Genomic DNA, 18,634 nt, shown 5'->3' on the forward strand with positions numbered 1-18,634 from the left:
AGCTGAGAACACATTCAGCAGTCTTCTCTCCTGATTTCTCAATCTTAATTTTGTGAAAAGAGACATCTGGGTCCTATGCGTATTTACTCGAGAGTAAGCCTCGTGGGATCAAATAATTGCAGACTGTGTGTCTGTATGACACAAGTAATATCCCCCTCCCAAACCCTGAATTGGCAGAATAACTGAAAGTTGTGAGAAGGCCTCTAATCTCGAGTTCTATCTTCCTTTATCTGCCAAAAAAAGAGGACATGCTGTAAACTCTGGCTGGGAGGGGGGGGGACACGTTTTGTTACTGTTTTCTGCGTTCAAATAACAGAAAGAAATGGCGTCTCTACAAAGCAACGCCTGCCAGTTAGCTGAGTGCTCAAGAGTAGCTGTTTCCCCTTTGGAGACTGAAGTGGCTGCTTGTTTCTCCCTGTTTCACGGCAGCCATGATTGAATCCACACCTGTGACAGTCGTTTTCGGGCCCAGGGCTGGCGGACCTCGCAGTCAAACTACGTATTCTTCTGTTAAGCACACTGTTTATAAATGCAGTTAGAACTCGCCAGCAGCAGCAACCATGGTGGGCAGAGGGCAGTCTGGATTGGGATTGTGTTGTCACGTAGGATGGGGAGAGGAGTAACCAATTTCCACTTTACTGTTTTCTGATGGAAAATGCCCCTTGCAATTGAGCAAATATCCCCTGAGGGTGGGGAGATTTGAGGGAGGCGTGTTCTCCTCCCCTGCCCCACTGCTGTGATCCTTATTTGTATCAGCACAGGGACACACACACACACACACACACACACACACACACACACACAGGCTTTCTGCTAAGAAAGAGAAGTGGAAAATCTTAAGTGCACTTTCAAATAATGTACTTAGCGTAATGTTTAGTTTAGCTCTGAGATGGAGTTTGGGGGCTAGGATTAGGCTTGGGGTTTCAAGTGCAGGAAGCAGATGATAGTTACAATCAAGGTCAAAAAGGGAGGCTGTTGCTCCTGGTGAATCCAGAGACTTCATGTTATTTGCAGGGCTTGAACATTACATGCCACTATTTCCTACCCTACTTAAAATGACGATTAATTGGAGGCCCACCCCCCTCCAGCCACTGCTATGTTGTAGGACACTGCCTTACTCTTATTCATATGCCACTTCAGAGATACTACTTTATAATTGCTGTAGAAGATACCACTTTATAACTCAAGCAGTATAACCTCCAGAACATACTTTTTTGTCATCTTTAAACCTACTAAACATATGGTATCCATAAGCATAGCACATCTGGCCTGAGCATGCCCTCCACTTTCTGGGATGAAATATACTGCTTTTATGTATAAATATTGGTTTAAAATGTAAAAAGTAAAGAATGAAGAATCTATTTATTGCTTGGGTTCCTGGTTAGAAGTGCATGGGTTTCAATTATAGCCATGTGATTCTGTACCAAAACCCAAAGGCAGGCCAAATGTATTCTGGAAAGGGGGAGGGGTTCATTAGTAAAAAGCAACCCGTGCCATAGTTTCATGAAAAAGCAGGATGAAGGTTCATGGACCCCTGGAGGAAACTTGGATTATGTGCATGTTAACGAAAGGGTTCTAATAATCTGTTTGCAGTTGGATTCCTGTCACACACAACGTCATTTACAACAGTCAGTACGTACCCTGAGGCTGGAGGCAGGCAATAGTTTTAAGAGGGGTGGAAGTGTTTTGTGATGCGTTGGTTCCTGTGGTCTCGACACGCATTTCTCTTGCCAGGCCGTCACCTCCGGTCAAGCAGCTTCTGCACAGGGACAAAAATAGGGTGTGAATATATGGTGTTGGCACCATCTCTTCCGCTCTCAGGGTGGGTGGGTGGGATTGTGTTTCTCCAGCCTGAGACACCTGTTCTGGGATCCAAATATTTACAGAATGGCTCTGCCCCTCACTCCGAAACACTGAAATATTGTGAAACCTTTGTGTAAGCAACAAAGGGGCCGTTTCTCTTCGCTACTGATAAGGACAGACTGGTCATTTAAGGCCTTTGGCAGGCAGATTTTGGCAGCTAGATAAACTATCCCATGGCAATAGGCTCAGTTGTTAGGTGGTTCTTGTTTATGATAGATTGATGGACAGTTGGAAAGCAGCGACTGTTCCTACTGGCTGCCTTTTAGCTGGGTTTGAAAACAAAAATCTTATTGGGATTCTGTTGAATTTTTAACAGAATGTGATATATAGACCACATTATTAGACTTTATGCCTAGCTTTGAATATTTTTAATTTCCTACACATACACAAGCTCCTGCCAGGAATAATCTGTAGGTGGTTTCATTTGCACAACTGTTAAAAGAAATGGCAGCATTTGATTATGACTTTTTTTCAGCAGCCCCAAATATCCTGTCCCAGAGCAAAACCGGTCAGTAAATTACTCAAGTTCAAAGCTTGTTATTACAGAAACATGATCGTCACAGACTTGGCTGGGTTTCAGGCCTAATGAGCACAGCAACAGATAGGTCCGACTCTAGGAAATCAGTTGCTGAGTCTAAAAGCCCCTGCCTCCTCAAACCCTTGCAAGTCCTCCCCTCTCCAGGGCTTCTTCCAAGCAACTGGAGACTGTGCCTGTGTGCCTGTCTTTTCCCCACCCATTTCAGCCCTCTCCTGGTTCTGGGAAGGGAGAGACACCTGTTGCTCTTCACTAGCCTGACTCATCTCTGCCTCTTGGCCTCCCTCCTCCCACCCTCCTGCTTCAGCTTCTACCTCTGACTCATGACTTTTTCTGCCACAGACTCTCCCAACTCACCGAGCCCTGTTACCCCTTCAGCTTCCGCCACCTCCTCTTCCCTGTCTTCTCCCTCTGACCTCTCACTGTTGTCCCACCCCAATCCCCAGGCTCTGAGCCTTCTTCCCTTGGGGCTTCCCCAGCGGGTTCCTCCCACCATCCCTCTGCATCCAGCCATCCATGGCATATCCCTACTGAGCTAACACCTGGATTTGCAAGCAAATGCTGGAATTCTGAAGCCATAGCTGCTCGCACCAAGTTAGTGTGCACATCAGAGCATTGGCACGCTTAACCAGTGCTTGCCCACAACAAGGCCTCTTTGCTACCAGAGAGTTACTGTTTATTTATTTAAGACTGGCCCTCCTCACTTAGCAGGGCATTCTAGAGGATGGATGGTACTGGGCTGGTGTTTCCAATTCCACAGTGGAGGAAGAAGTACAAAGATATCCAGCACTTTCCCCGAATAGGCAGAGGGTGGGCCCAGTGCCGTGTGTTGCATTCAGCCCCTTATTAAGGAGTCGGAGGTGGTTCCTGCCCTCCGTGGGATTCCCTTTCCAGGTTCTAGGCCCCCACCTCCCCTTCTGCAGATCAGAGAGAAGCCTCTGGGCTTCTGCAAATAAACAGTTGGTGGGACCAGCGAGTTCTGCTTGCGCAGAGTATAGACAGTTGCCTTTTAGAGCTTGGAGCGCAAGAGTCTGAAAAGCCAGGAGGGCCTGGTGCCAGAGGGGAAGTGCAGCAAGGGGTCTTTGGGGAAGATTTATTTTTGGGAACGGAGAGATGTTAAGGGGGCAGAGGTTGATGGATGCTCTCAGCAGCTGAGGATGGAGCTTGCAAGGAAGAGGAGGCCCCCTGCTTTCTTTTTATTGCTCTCTCTGCTGAGCTGGAGCCTTGTTCACGCAGCAAAACAGAGCAGCCTTCAAGCCCTTGATGTAGAAGCAGGGTTTCCATATGCCGAGAGCCCCAGATGTTTCCTTGATGGTTTCAGGCAGAACACGGGGGAGATACCAGAGTGCCGTACATTTCCCAGGCCTGTGTGGCGAGATGCAAAGTGTCCACTTTAATTAATGGGAGTCCCATCTCTCTCGCACTGATTTATCTTAGTAGGGGTCGGCAACCTGCGGCAAATGGGCCAAAAGCACCCCACGGGGGTCGTTTAAAGGGCCCACGAGCCGACTGCTTGGCAGGTCCCCGTGCGCTGCACTAAACTGGTGCAGCGCGGAGTGGTGACTCGCTTTCGTGGCGCCGGAAATCGCGTCTGCGCAGATGTGATCCGGCCCATAGAACAATCTCCACAGGAATGAACTGGCCCAGGCGAGGTAAACCTTGCCGACCCCTGGTCTTAGGGTGGGGCTGCATGATATGGGGGAAACACAGTTCCCAAATGTCTTTATCTCCCACTCCCAAAAATACCTTCTCCTAGAGAATTGTTGTTTTTTTCTCACAGTGATGGTCTAAAACGGAAAGTTAACCCTTGCATTTGCAAGGACAATTGATGGGCATAGGGATAGGCAGGAAGGGTAGGTTTCTCAGCCATCCTTCCCTGTCAGTCCTTCTGCCCATACATTTTTTCTCTCGGCAAATGCATAGAACACACAGTATCCAAGATAAGTTCCACTGTTAACTAGTTCCACTGTTAGCTGAGTACTGTGGTACCTCGGGTTAAGTACTTAATTTGTTCCAGAGGTCCATTCTTAACCTGAAACTGTTCTTAACCTGAAGCACCACTTTAGCTAATGGGGCATCCCGCTGCCGCCACGCGGCCGGAGCACAATTTCTGTTCTCATCCTGAAGCAAAGTTCTTAACCCGAGGTACTATTTCTGGGTTAGCAGAGTCTGTAACCTGAAGCATATGTAACCCGAGGTACCACTGTACTGCGCGTGGCTATTGCATTGGGTAGTATCTGCAATACCTTCAGCAATGTATGCAAACTCTCCCTCTCCAGCACGTTCTTTATTTCCCTTTGCTGCTTTTAAAAGTTTGCCTTAAAGGCGTGAAATGAACTGGGTGCAAATCTGCTTTGCCTGTTTGGTCTGGTTTCACCACTCCATTAACTTCAATATAATTTTATTTAGTTACATTAAGAAATAATGCAGAATATTTACACTTCGTTACAAGGATAATCCAAAAATGTGTATGGAGAATCTTATGTGTATAAAGTTTCTTTCTTTCTTTCTATTCTGCACCTGAGCTGTTTCGAAACTCCCATGGGCAGAGATGCCATTCTTAAAAAGGAGCTTCGTAGAATCTATGACATAGGTGACTATTTCCTTCCTGCCCCTGTTATCTGGGGGAGAAACTTTGTTCTTCACTAAGAGTGAGCAATGCTTCTGAAATAGAGCCTTAACCTAGCTCCCTTCCCTGCTGCATTCCACTGGCAAGAAAATACATTTTTGTGAAAGGTTTTTTGGGGGTTTTTAAAGCTTTTGCTGGTGGTTGATGGATGATGCTATCTGGAGGCTAGTTTTATACAAGAAATTAGCTGTCAGGCTTGCTGCTTTCTCTTTTTTTACTGTTGTTTATTATGTGACGGTTGAACTTGCTTTTATTGGATTTTTTTTTTAATCGTATTTCATTGTCGCCCAGTGCTTTATGCTTTTCTAATTAGAGTATCTCTCTTTGGGTGCCCATGGGCCATGAATGCAGGTAGCCGATATGATGAATAAATAATCAATTTCTGCTGAGCAACAGGTGGGACTTTCACTTTCACTGCTGCTGTCACTCTAGCCCTTTCCCAGCACTGAAAGCTCCAGGGCGAGCGCCAGCCTTGCTTCCTAGGAAAATGTTTAGGATTAATTGCCTAGGAACCTGATCTATACCTTTCCTCGTGCCTTTAAACTATGCACTTTTATCTTACTGCTTGGAGAAAGGTGGTCGGTACACATTAAGATTAACAATGCAAACTGCCACATAGCACCCAAGCATTAAATAGCTCAGACAAGGTGAGAAGGTGGAGGGGGGAATGTTCGGTGGGGGGGGGGGAATAATGAGACCGGCAGTCCTCAAAAAGGCAGTAGAGGGAGAGGGGCCAAGCTACACAATCAGCAGAAGCTTGTTGCAGCTTTTAAGGTCATATGTTGGAATGCTCCCCCTATGCCCTCCTGCCCGCCCCCCAAAAGCACCCTGCTCATAAAGAAAGAAATAATAATAATAATTTATTATTTATACCCGCCCATCTGGCTGAGTTTCCCCAGCCACTCTGGGCAGCTTCCAATCGAGTGTTAAAAACAAAACAGCATTAAATATTAAAAACTTCCCTAAACAGGGCTGCCTTCAGATGTCTTTTAAAGATAAGATAGCTACTTATTTCCTTCACACCTGAAGGGAGGGTGTTCCACAGGGCTGGTGCCACTACTGAGAAGGCCCTCTGTCTGGTTCCCTGTAACCTCACTTCTTGCAATGAGGGAACAGCCAGAAGGCCCTCGGCGCTGGATCTCAGTGTCCGGGCAGAACGATGGGGGTGGAGACGCTCCTTTAGGTATACAGGACCGAGGCTGTTTAGGGCTTTAAAGGTCAGCACCAACACTTTGAATTGTGCTTGGAAACATACTGGGAGCCAATGCAGATCTTTCAGGACCGGTGTTATGTGGTCCCGGCGGCCACTCCCAGTCGAAAGAAAGAAAGAGTGTCGGGAGAAAAGTCAGGGTAGGCTAGAAGTTCTCTTCTTGATATGCAATATTTTTAAATGCATACATATAATACACACAGAGGAAAAGAGGGAACGATAGAGAGTGTGCAGATACGCAGTTCCCCCATTTACAGTTTGCAATGGTGCCAGCCAGAACTGGATCACATTGCTTGGCACAGAATCTTGGGAAGGAAAGCTCAGACAACTGTGGGTGCTTCCAGATGGCTTTTTAATATGCAATCTGGTCGCTGAGAATATTGCAAAAGGTTAAGTTGGCAATAGGCTTTTTTAAAAAAACTGATTGGAGCTGTCCTGGAAAACAAATATGAAGATTGAATTGGGGGTGGGGAGGTGAAAATACGTCATGCGGATCCTGCAAAAAAAACAACAACCCCCACTTGCATTGATAAGTACTGATTCCATAATAAACACCTCATGTGGAAGCACCTGCTTCTTTCTCTGCTGATCACTTGAGGTAAAGGGAAGTTTCACAAATCCTGTGCACTCGCTCCATCATGAAGTGCCACTCTGGGTCTTTGCTTGGGTTGTGTGGAGGGATGGAGGAGCCATGCTAGGATGCTGTCCTACCACCCTAGTTAGAATCACGAGATGGAAATTGGCAGCATCCCAAATTTAAGCCAGGAAAGGCGCAAGGATGAAGCCAAGCGAATGTACGTGTGAGCTAGGAGCTTTAGGGGGATGTGAGAGGCCAGATGACACAGCCACCACAGAGATATGTCCCCCACTGACATGGGAGGGTGGTGTGTTCTGTACCCCCAGGAGGCAGCAGCACAGCCCCAACCTTCTTGCGGCTACCCTGTTTCCCCCTGAAGGTGGGCAGAGACCTTGGTGACTTACATCCTTTGGAAGCAGTCCTGCACTGGATGAATCTCCTCCGTCGGCAGAGCCAAGAACAGCGGTCTAATGCCCATTAAGTCCAGATAGATCCAATTTGAAAGTGCATGAATTTTGCATGCAGTTCAGATGTGCTCCTAAGCATGCAGTATACTTATTGACACGTGCAATTTCTCTCAAATTCTCTCTCTCTGCAGGGCATCCTAATGTTAGACGATGCTTTCCAGATAGCTGAAGAGCTACGGGGAAGTTTGAGGAAGGTCCCTTTACCCCCTTCTCCTCAAAGGGGAAAGGCCTTTCTTTGGCAAGTCATCGAACGCAACACTCTCTCTCTCCATGGATAAAGGGCACACGTTACCTCAAGACTTCTGGGAGCTGATGCATTGCCTGAGGATGAGGAGCAAATACGCCATCCTCCTGGTCTTTGTGGTAGCCCTTGTCATTATTGAGAAGGAGAACAACATCATCTCAAGGTAGGAGGGGGAAAGGAGAGCTGTGCTGGAAGAGAGGCTTTCTCTGTACCCTAGCGTAGCCTTCAGGCTGCAGCTATATCTTACCACCTTTGCAGGTCCCAACTTGCTACCACCATCTCTCCGGCCTTTTGGAACAAGGTAAATATTTCTTGCCTCCCAGTGTGAATTAAGCTACCTCTTTACCCAGGAATGCAGGCAGGTTGCTCTTTTAAACACCATGCCCCACACAGGGATAGGTGGCAGCAATGGATGGTTGGAACTGGTTTCATACAAATTGATTTGATTTTATATATATATATAAAGAAGAGCCTTCCAGCAGAATCCGCCTAGAAAGGGGCAAGGGGGAATTTTGCGAAGCGCACCTTTTCTCCCTCTTGCTTGACAAGCTGCTGCTGCAAAAGTTCACTTTTCTGAACAGCTTTTAAAGGTACAGATAGGATCCCAGTCCACACAGAAACATAGAAAACTGCCTTATACTGAGTAAGGCCACTGAGCTCACCTAGATTAGCGTTGTCTACACGGACTGGTAGAGTTTCACACAGGGCTCTCTCCAACCCTACCTGGAACCTGGGGCCATCTAAATGCCCCAGTTATGCAAAGTTATGGCACTCCCCGCCCCCTGGGTCATCCTACTTGTGTCGAAAGCCGTCTCAGACAGTGGTTATTACACTTTCCATAGACCACTAATAATTGACACTTCCGAGTGCTTATACAAGCATGGTAGTTAACTACCGTGGTACATAGACAAGCATTTCTATTCTCAATCACTCCCTTTTGCTACCAGGTAACCTATAACAGAAGATCACTATTGCCCGGGCTGGCTTTATGGCAAGTTACAATGGCAGGGCAACAGCCTCTGGTGGCAAATTGTGAATGGCTGGCTGGTTGTGCTGCCACTTGTCCATGACACGTGGGTTGACTTTGCCAAAGAGATACATACACACAGAGTATGTTTTTGGACTAGCCGAGGCACCGATTTGCAAATGGTGTTCTGGGGGATATAGGGATTCCTTAGAAGGTTTATCAGGGGTTCAGTCAGAATATTAGAATTAGCAGGTAAGCATCCTGCTATGAAACTTTTCTTCACCCCAGGCAAGCCCAAGACATTTTGGTGCCTAATGCCGTCTCCACCCCAGGCCTTTGGCAAGTAGGTGAGAACCAGCGGCTGTACTTGATTTCTTAAGGCCTGGAATAACCTTTGAAACATTGCATGTTTAATATTGCTGCTGCTATTCGTTAGGGTGACTTTTGTTCTCTTTCTCCACAGGGTGTCCGACAAACTAAAGCAGTCTCCGCAGTCCTTAATGGAAGCCAACAGCACGGACTCTGGCTCGGTGCTGCCAGAGAATGGCTCCCTGCTGTCCTTAAGCGAGCTGGATGCGGCTTTCTCCCAGCTCAGGAGCCGTCTTCAGAATGTCACTTTGCAGCTGGGGGGGACTTTGCCAGCGCCTGTTCAGGGAACCCGAAGACACATTCTTCTCATGGCCACCACCCGCACCGGCTCCTCCTTCGTGGGGGAATTCTTCAACCAACAGGGCAACATCTTCTACCTCTTTGAGCCGCTGTGGCACATTGAAAGGACCGTGTCCTTCGAGACCGGAGGCGCCAACGCCGTGGGCTCAGCCCTTGTCTACCGGGACGTCTTGAAGCAGCTCTTCCTCTGCGACCTCTACATCTTGGAGAACTTCATCATCCCGTTCCCGGAGGACCACCTGACCCAGTTCCTGTTCCGGCGTGGCTCCAGCCGCTCCCTGTGCGAGGAGCCCGTCTGCACGCCGTTCGTCAAGAAGGTCTTTGAGAAGTACCACTGCAAGAACCGCCGCTGCGGCCCTCTCAACGTGACCCTGGCCACGGAGGCCTGCCGCCGGAAGGAGCACATGGCGCTGAAGGTGGTGCGGATCCGGCAGCTGGAATACTTGCGCCCGCTCGTCGAGGACCCTCGCTTGGACATGAGGATCATTCAGCTGGTGAGGGACCCCCGGGCGGTGCTGGCTTCCCGCATGGTCGCTTTCTCCGGGAAGTACGAGACGTGGAAGAAGTGGGCCACGGAAGGCGCGGCGACCCTCAACGAGGACGAGGTGCAGCGGCTGCGGGGGAATTGCGAGAGCATCCGGCTATCGGCGGAGCTCGGCTTGAGGCAGCCAGCCTGGCTCCGCGGCCGCTACATGCTGGTTCGCTACGAGGACATTGCCAGGTCGCCCCTCCAGAAGGCCAAGGAGATGTACCGATTCTCGGGCGTCGCCATCACCCCGCAGGTAGAGGAGTGGATCCGGAAGAACACCCAGGCACCTCACAACAGCAACGACATCTACTCCACCCAGAAAAACTCCTCTGAGCAGTTCGAGAAGTGGCGCTTCAGCATCCCTTTCAAGCTCGCCCAGGTGGTGCAGAACGTCTGCAGCCCGGCCATGAAACTCTTCGGCTATAAGCTGGCCGGCAGCCCCGAGGCCCTTACGAACAGATCGGTCAGCTTGCTGGAGGAGAGGAGGACCTTTTGGGTCACGTAAAGGCACCACTTTGCCGGTAGCTTTCTTGTCAAATTGGAAAAGCTGGAGTGCAAGAATTGTTGGGGGGGGGGGAGCAGCGTGTAGCACAAAGGGTGGAGAGGGGGGATGCCTTCGGCTAGCCTGCTTTGTGCTTCTGCTTACCTTGCGCTCGCCGTCCTCGCACTGAGGTGCTTTCCGCTTTTTCTGGGAGCAGGCGTCACCTGCCTTTCAACTCCCAGGCTCCTAGATGGATTTGTGAGGTGGCTGAGCTCAGTACGAAGGAGAGTTCAGAAGCTGGCACAGGCTGGAGCATGAAGCGCTGGGTTCTGCTTTCCCTACCTCATGTTCACATCCTCCTCAGCAGAGGAGGGCCTTTCTCTTAATGCCTGGGGCATTTGTTCACTAAACACCCAAAGAGAGAAAATATTCTATTTTTGAAAGTTATTAAAAAGGAAGAAGAAAAAGAAAAGAAATTGCTTTCACATCCTGCTGGGGAGATGTAAGAAAAGCAGAGTTGTTGCACTGGTAATCACCTCAGGCAGCCTTAAATTTAGGGCTGATATTTGCGAGGGGGTGTGAAAGAGAGGAGAGAAACTTGTTCATCCTTTTGACAAGAGGGTGTTTCCTATTTGAGACCCTCAGATAAATTAATGCCTTGTTTAAACTTGAGGAGAGGCGTTTGGATCACACCAGTCACGGGGGGGGGGGGGACTGGCCCTACCAACAGTAATGAGAGGATTTTGGCCTACACCACGGACAGTTTCGTGTGCTTGCTGCCTTTTGTCTTGCTTTGCACCTAAGCCCTTGGAAGAGAGACAGAAAGCAGGCTATGAAAACAACATTCGACGGGAGAAGAGAGGAAGAATGGAATAGCATTCAGCCTGTGTCCCTGAGGATCAGGCTTCCTCAGTGCCATCAGCTGTTTTGGTCTCCGATAGTCTATTTTTGAAAACAAACACCTGCTGTCTGGTTTTCTCACTTGTCACTGAATCAATTGTTACTGAATCTCACCCAGCCGACTGGAGGCGGCTAGAAACAATAGCTGCTTTCTTGTGAGGTGACAGAAGGCTGTGGCTTTAACTGTGTTTCCCACCCTGATTGCTCTTCCTTACCTCCAATAATTGTTTCTGTGTCCTTTTCAAGTGCTGGTTGGAAACTGCCAATAGTTCTTTCTCTGCAATTTCAGAGTGGGGGTTGTTTTGTACAGAGCAGGCCTGCCGAAACACAGAAGCAACAGGCCAGTGGAGCTGGTTCAGTGATAGGAAATGGAAATGGTTTCTGCAACTGCAAGAAACAAGATCTCTGAGAGCTGACAATGAGCTCCTCTTATTCCTTTCTGGTTGTGGGTTCACATTTTCATTGCTTTGAATGCAACCATGTAAGAAACCACCCAATGAATTTTTAGCACATGTCAGCCCCTGCTATTAAACTGAAGCACTTATTAGCTTACTTGCCCTGCCTGGACTGAGCATCCAAGGTGGAAATACTGAGTTTATTCCAGATGAGCATATATATATATATGCCAGAGGGGAAGCTGTGGTAGGAAAAACAACAAAGGGCCTTGCCTTGTGTCACTATGAATACAAAAGGATGTAATATAATGGCATATACCAAGAGTAGCAGAAGATATGTCACATTTCTGAGTGGAGACAGATATAAGACTCTGATCCATTCTTCACAGTTGTCACAGTTCTTTCTTGCAATGCTAATTTAACACCTTAAAAAAGAAACAATTACTTTCTGTAATAGGTAAAATATCTCCAATCTCAATTGGCTGGGATGTCTATGGAGTCATATATTATTAGAATCTTCATTTCCTTTTGTTTCTTTCTTTCTTTCAACAAATGTCATTCAGCCGGAAGCTGTTAATGCTTACGGCATTTAAGACCATTGCTTTTTTTTTTTGGCGGGGGGGGGGGGGAGATGGGAGAATGGGGAGAGAATTGCCGAATAAGTAACTGCATTTTACTTTAACCCGCTCAGAATAGAACTGTATGCATCACGGTCCTATTTTCCTGACATGAAGTGGTTGATCAGGGAATGAAAAGAGGACTTTTGCACAGCTGCAGCAAAAAATTTTTTTTTAAAAAAATCATCTCTCCACCCCACCCAGAAAAAGCAGTTGATTATCTAAACAGAAAATTTATACCATGGTGAAGAAGAAGCTAAAAAGAAAGAGTATGCCACTGAACAGAAGGTTAAGAAAAATGCTTCTGGGTTGCCATTAACTCTTTCCAAAATGTCTCCCAAAGTTCCAAAGCTAGGTTTTCCACAGAAAGCATCACGGAGGAGGTGGGTGTTCGCATCAGCTAATTTTCACACAGTTGGATGACTCCACACACTCAAAGATTACTAGCACCAGTCACCTGTACAGCAAATGAGCACAAATTATTCTTCCCCTCCACCCTCCCCTTATTAACCTGTCTTCGGTGGAGATAATTTGCCTGACTGATAAGTGGTGACTGATCCTCGCCGTCTCACACATTCAGAGTATTAAGCGATCAGCAGAGTTACCAAATGATGCATATGATGTGTGAAATTTCCCTCAGTTGTAATTCAGGGAAGCCTTTAAACGAGGGTTGTGCATTCATTTCCAGTCCAGAATAGCGCCATAGCATGGGCAAAGGAGATGGATGTGGGCGCAGTCCGCATGGATCTGGAGTCCTTCTGCACACAGCAGGCATTGAGAGCACCTGCCCCACTGTTGAAGGGAACCCTTTTGTCTATGGTGGGGAAGGGGTGGTTCTTAGACGCAAGCAAAATTCTCTTTTGGGGGTCACTGTAGGGAAATGTTCATGCTCTGTTGCAGTGTTTCCTAAACTTAGGTCTCCAGCTGTTTTGGGACTACAATTCCCATCATCCCTGACCACTGGTCCTGTTAGCTAGGGATGATGGGAGTTGTAGTCCAAAAACAGCCAGAGACCCAAGTTTGGGACACGCTTCTCTTGTATAACTTGGCATAGAGTGAAACGGAGTCCTGCTGAATGGTGCGCATTGATGTATATACGTAAAACACTTTTTTTGGGATCACTCAAAAGCTCCATTGATACATGTTCATATGTTTTGGACAACCAACTCCCATCGGCCCCAACCAGCACGGCTGCTTCTAGTCCAAAATGTCTGAAGGCCCCAGACTGGTGAAACTTGGTATAGAGCAGGATGGTTGCATCCACAGCTGCAACAACCACTCACATGGCAGTTCAGGTGAATTCTGGGTTTATGTACTAGCAGATATTGTTGGTGTGGTGCGGAGCCACACAATCTGCCCAAACCACGTGGTTAGAGGTTATGGACACAGGAGACACTGTGATATGGCACATGCTACGAAATGTATAACTGAGGCTTAAATGTCAGTTTCTACACAGAAGAAATATTGATGAAAAGCTACCTGTGCCATTGTCATAACGTTAGGACACGTGCCTGCTTTTTGCCCTGGTTGGGAAGCTGCATACAGGTGGCAAAGCAAACACTTCTACTGACTTTGCACCAAATGGTCCCTGCAGGGTGGACATCTCAGTAGAGGCAGAATGCTACCTATGAAACAGTCTTAAGCAGGATGCGGGTCAGATGCAGCATAGCTTGCTCTCTCTCTTGAATATTACTAGAAGGAAGCATGGCCCAAACATGGCCTGTTCCAAAGGACACAGGACAGAGGTGTTGGGATAGCTATGAGAACTTTCTGTCTATGAAAAGCAATATGGACAGTCTTTACTTCTGAATCTCAAGATATCCAGTCCACAGGCAGGTAGGATTCTTTAACAGCCCCCATGCCCATTGGAAATTATTCTGGTTTATGGAAAGTTTCAGCCAGCACTGTGCTCACTATGTGTTGCTTCTGCTGTTGCTTAATTTTAATTGTGCTTTCACATTCTGTTGTGTTGTAGTTTTCAAAAAAGTTACAACTGTGGCTTTGGTGAAAAGCAGCCATAATTTCTTTACATCTACAAAATGGTTCCAGTTTTGTATGTTTTCTGTCTGTCTTTAGCTGTAAAATGTGCAGTGGGTTTGTTTGTTTGTTTATTTATTGTATGGAGGGGAGGGGAAGATGAAAAATAACTTTATTAGCAGGAATTGGGACTGCACCAAAAGAAAAACAGACTCGGAAATGTTTCCCAATAAATAGAAATGCAATTAAATTAAGAGTAGCTCTGGTTAAAATAAAACATGTCTTTTTTCCCTTCCTGTTTTTTTTTTTTTTTTTTTGGCAAGAATCTTTTAAGGGAGAGAAGGGTTCTATTTAAAGGAAAGAACTGGGCAGGAAACAATTACATTTTATTCTCCCTCTGTAATCTCAGAGCTGCAAATAGCTCTAACTATCTTAGAAACGATAAGGAGAGCCATTTGTTCTTTTAACAATGTGTTCTGTATCCTCAGCTCAACAGAATTATTCCTATTGCACTGCAAGAGGTGCATTTATTTATTTACTTGCCAATGAAAAGGTGGTGTGTGTTTGAGGAGGGGGACGTGGTTGCCGTCACATAAGAAGAGGATTCACAGTGTGGTGGCATACAGACTTTTTCTTTAAGATCTTAAAATGAAAAATAAAAGTATTGCATACAGTTTTATCACACCTGAAAATGCAGGGGAGCCATAATCCATTGCCCAGTAATGCTATACCAATAATTTTAGCCAATGGGGCTTAAGTGTGCCTGAATGGGTGCTGGATTGCTGCATTTATACTTTACAGATCACAGGTGACTGGCAAGTCTAGAATCAAGCTATCCTTTAAATATATTCATGGAAAGCAAAATAGGTATGGCTGTCATGCTGCAGCCCAGACAACCTACTTCATCATTAAAACGTTTTATGTCACAGCGACATTGCCAAACTCACTTCTGCAAGGTGGTGAAGCAGGCAAGACTTTGCTTTTGTTCCATAGGAGGAGCGAGGAGCGACTTGGTGTCGGAAGGGCAATGCCATGGCAGCAATCTCATCTGGTTGAAGGTAAAGGCAAGTTTTCTGGACTGCAGCCTGGCCAACCCTATATCAAATATGGGGTTCATTCCCCCCCCCCCGAGGGCCCCTGCTCTTGCACTTTGGCAGCTGAGAAAGCTCCCCGTTTGGTAAGGCTGCAGACATTTTTATATACTTATTTTAATTTATATTGACATGGTGCAAGCATATGGAGATGCTTGGTTAAGCACAGCGTCTGCCAGTCTTGCTGTATCCACTGGGGAATAAGAGTCCAGGCCAAAAGTGGGAGTCCAGAATCACTGGTAGGAGCAGACCCAGGAATAGGAGGGGGTGTAATTCTTTGGCAGCTCTCAGGACATCACACAGAAAGGCTCCCGACTCTAGCTAGCTTGGGGATAGACACAGAGAGGCAACTTTCTCCTAAGCCAATCATTTGACCTTCCTGAGCACAAGGGCGTCATTCAGTGCTGGTATATTTATTTAAGGAAGGGTGGTTGGTTGGTGGGGTTGGGGTTTTTTAGAAACTTGATGAACACATCTTCAGTCTGTGAGAGAGTGAGACAGGCTTTGACCTTCTGGGTATTTTGACTTGCTAGAATATAGAAAAATCAGGTTTCCAACAACACAGCCTCGCACCCCCCTCGTGTCTTCTGTCAAGATTCAATCAGCATGCTGTCTTCACTTCCATCTGTGCTGTAAAAGGATGCAGTTGGCCCAGGAGAATGGCGCATAAGCCCAGTTACGGGCTTCCTTTGCTGTGTGGCCTCCTGACCCCCCGTTGCCTTGGGGCAGTGCAAAGCAGCTCCTATCAGCCGTCGGGTTCACTTTGCAAAGAACAATTTTTGGCACACAAAGCATCCTACAAGGGTAAGGTTATTGGTTCGGGAGGCTTCGAAGCAGAAAGGCAGCAACAACTATTATTATTATTCATCTGATTTTTATACCGCTTTGTATTTTAAAGAAAGAAACCCTCAAAGCAGTTTACAACACATTATAACATCAGATAAAACAAGCCAGAATAAAACAAATTGACGCTTCAGGGAAAATATTCCAGATCCAAGGGACATTTTGCTTTTCCCGTATTGATTTGCCTACTTAATTTATATAGCTGCCCCATAGCAGAAGTACTCTAGGAAGCCGGTGTGGTGTAGTGGTTAGAGTGTTGGACTAGGACCTGGGAGATCAGAGTTCAAATCCCCACTCAGTCATGAAGCTCATTGGGTGACCTTGGGCCAGTCGCAGCCTCTTAGACTAGCCTCTTAGACTACAGGGTTGTTGTAGGGATTAACTGAGAAGAGGGGTGAACCATGTACTCCGTAAATAAAGCTCTTCTACTTACCTGCTTAAGGAAGCTGGAGGGAGGAGCCAGATGGAGATACCCATCACCACCCTAGCATCCTGAGACCTCCACGTGGTTGCAGTTGGACCCACCTCAGATACAAAACACCCTTGGCACCTGGGCTTGTCATTGCACTAAGTTAAAGTTATTTATAACCCACCTTTTCCCCAGTCTGGGACCCAAGGCAGCTTACACAGAAAAAAAATATAGAACAAAATAAAACATAGAAAAGGAAGTCATTAAAACGTAATTAAATGCAACTAAATGTTCATGTAGTAACACAGAAAAAAAGGAGTTTGGAGTGGAGCCATCGGGAGTTCCTCAGGCATCCCTATGGTTGTCCTGCGAAACATTTTCAAAAAGGCAGGAGTTACCAATGTTAAAAGAAGCCCACAGTGGCACTGCACCTCTGATTTTAAAGCCTGTTGCCCGACTTCTGGCCTCTGCTTCTGTGTGAAAGAACAAAGTGGTGCATGCAGTGGTGCATTTTCCCACATGTGCACAGGATACAAGCAAGATACTGCCCTGAGACAATTGGATTTGGTATTGTTTACTCACCTAATGGCCTAAAATTCTGCAGCTCCGCCACCCTGCCCCATCCAACTTGCCTCAGAGACGTGTATCAAGCCAAAAAGTTTAGCATTTCCAGCTGCTCTCAGCCTTCCAAGGCCGTTGAGAGAGCTGCTCTCTCCTACTTTTATCTGTTTTCCCATCTCTTGTTTTCTCGTTTATCCTGGGCCATGCTTTAACTCATGCGGAAGAATCATCTGTCAGTCACGTCCCCCTTTTAAACCCCATCTCCGAATGGACAATATCATTCTGCCAGAAACAGCTGTTTTAGTTTGTTTAAAACCAAAACATCAGTATACAAGATTCAAGGCAGGCCCTGTATCTTCAAACTGAAGGGGTTCACATGGGTGGGAGGAATCTGTGAGGAAGGAGGCCAGGAAGAGCTGGGTTAAATGGTAGGAAAACGTGCTTCCAGTATCTGAAAGAGGAGAGCGGTTGAGAGGTTCAGAGAATGCCCTCCCCTCTGTTTATTTACCTGTGCACAGAGATGTCTGTGTTACGAGCTAGGAGATCTCCCAAAAATAGTGAAACCAATATGTAAATATTTTCTTACTGGCCCTATGTGCTGTGATGGAGGTTTTTAGCTGGAGAGCTTTGCCTTGTGCTTAAAACTTGCTTTGGTCCCTGGCCTGCTAAGGCAGTGCCTGCTTGGACGGAAACATGTTGGGGTGATGTTTCATGCTCCTTCAAGGAGTGGGAAAACTCAAGGCAGCTGTAACGTGAAGGGCGTCTATATAGTGGCCCGTTTACAAACGAATGACTAAGAAGGCATTACAGGGGTGCAGACACAAGCACACAGGCAGGGTTTTCCCACAAAGAGATGCCTGTTCAGCCCCCTTAAAACCCAGGCTGCTGCTTTTTTATTTTTATTTTTTGACAGGCCTTGCGGAAGCTCTTCCAGACAAAGCTGGTTCTAACTCACAACCTAGCAGGAAGCTCTGACTCATTTGCAAGCTGCTTGGAAGAATCATCAACCATAACTGTGGCTACAAAACCGTCCTAATTTTTGTACGCCTTCATTTTGTTTGCAATTTCCCCTCATCCCTCCTCACTCCCTGTTTCCTGCAATATACCGCCTGATTAAGAGGTCTGGGGAAGCTCAATGGCTTGCCACATTTTTGTTTGGTTCCAACGTATTTGGGAGTTTTCACTTTTGGACCTTTGCTTCTTCTCAGGGGGGGGGGGACAGTCAGTTGACCATTGGTGGCCTTGTCCCCCTCTAATAACCTGCCACATCAAAGCCCAAAGGTAGATCCTATGGCACAATAACAGTGCCTAGCTGCCTTGACAGGTTTTATTGTCAAGCAGAGAACTGCTGCACATTTAAAACAACAACAACAACCCAAGGCTGTGGACCCGTCAGAAGATCTGTTTTTGCTCTTAAATAAAAAGAAATGCATAATTCTGCTATTCTAAACTGACATCTGTCTGGCACTTTTGTCTGGCAGTGGGAGATGGCGGCTGAAGATGCACCAGCTGCTGAGACTGCCTGCTTAAGTAACCACAAGTGTTGACATGTCCTAAGGTGCTCAGGAAAATAAATGCGGGGTCTAGGAGACAAAGCAAAGCAGAAAGCACCCTCCTGTAAAGCTTTTTAACAAGCGCCCAAAAGGAGGCAATGGTATGCTCTCACATTT

At 46.8% G+C, this 18,634-nt stretch overlaps 1 protein-coding gene and 1 long non-coding RNA gene across 6 annotated transcripts in view; one reads left to right on the forward strand and one right to left on the reverse strand.

Moving 5' to 3' along the window:
• The window catches only part of CHST3 (carbohydrate sulfotransferase 3), a 44,724-nt gene extending 30,375 nt beyond the window's left edge, over positions 1–14,349 (forward strand). For 4 of the 5 annotated variants that reach the window (XM_081913161.1, XM_081913163.1, XM_081913164.1 and 1 more), the window contains 2 exons: positions 7,413–7,688; positions 8,956–14,349. In XM_081913161.1, the coding sequence (XP_081769287.1) occupies positions 7,552–7,688; positions 8,956–10,195 (1,377 nt within the window). In that variant the 5' untranslated portion in view covers positions 7,413–7,551 and the 3' untranslated portion in view covers positions 10,196–14,349. Of the gene's footprint in view, positions 1–7,412; positions 7,827–8,955 lie in introns of all 5 variants that reach the window. The other variant, XM_081913165.1, reaches the window with a different exon arrangement.
• The window catches only part of LOC309370648, a 63,298-nt gene that overhangs the window by 27,170 nt on the left and 17,494 nt on the right, over positions 1–18,634 (reverse strand). Inside the window, exon 3 of the long non-coding RNA XR_014168629.1 lies at positions 1,641–1,759. This is a non-coding gene — a long non-coding RNA (uncharacterized lncRNA). The remainder of the gene's footprint in view (positions 1–1,640; positions 1,760–18,634) is intronic.

The sequence above is a fragment of the Podarcis melisellensis genome (genome assembly GCF_964234715.1).
Source record: "Podarcis melisellensis genome assembly, chromosome: 5".
Taxonomy (NCBI): domain Eukaryota; kingdom Metazoa; phylum Chordata; class Lepidosauria; order Squamata; family Lacertidae; genus Podarcis; species Podarcis melisellensis.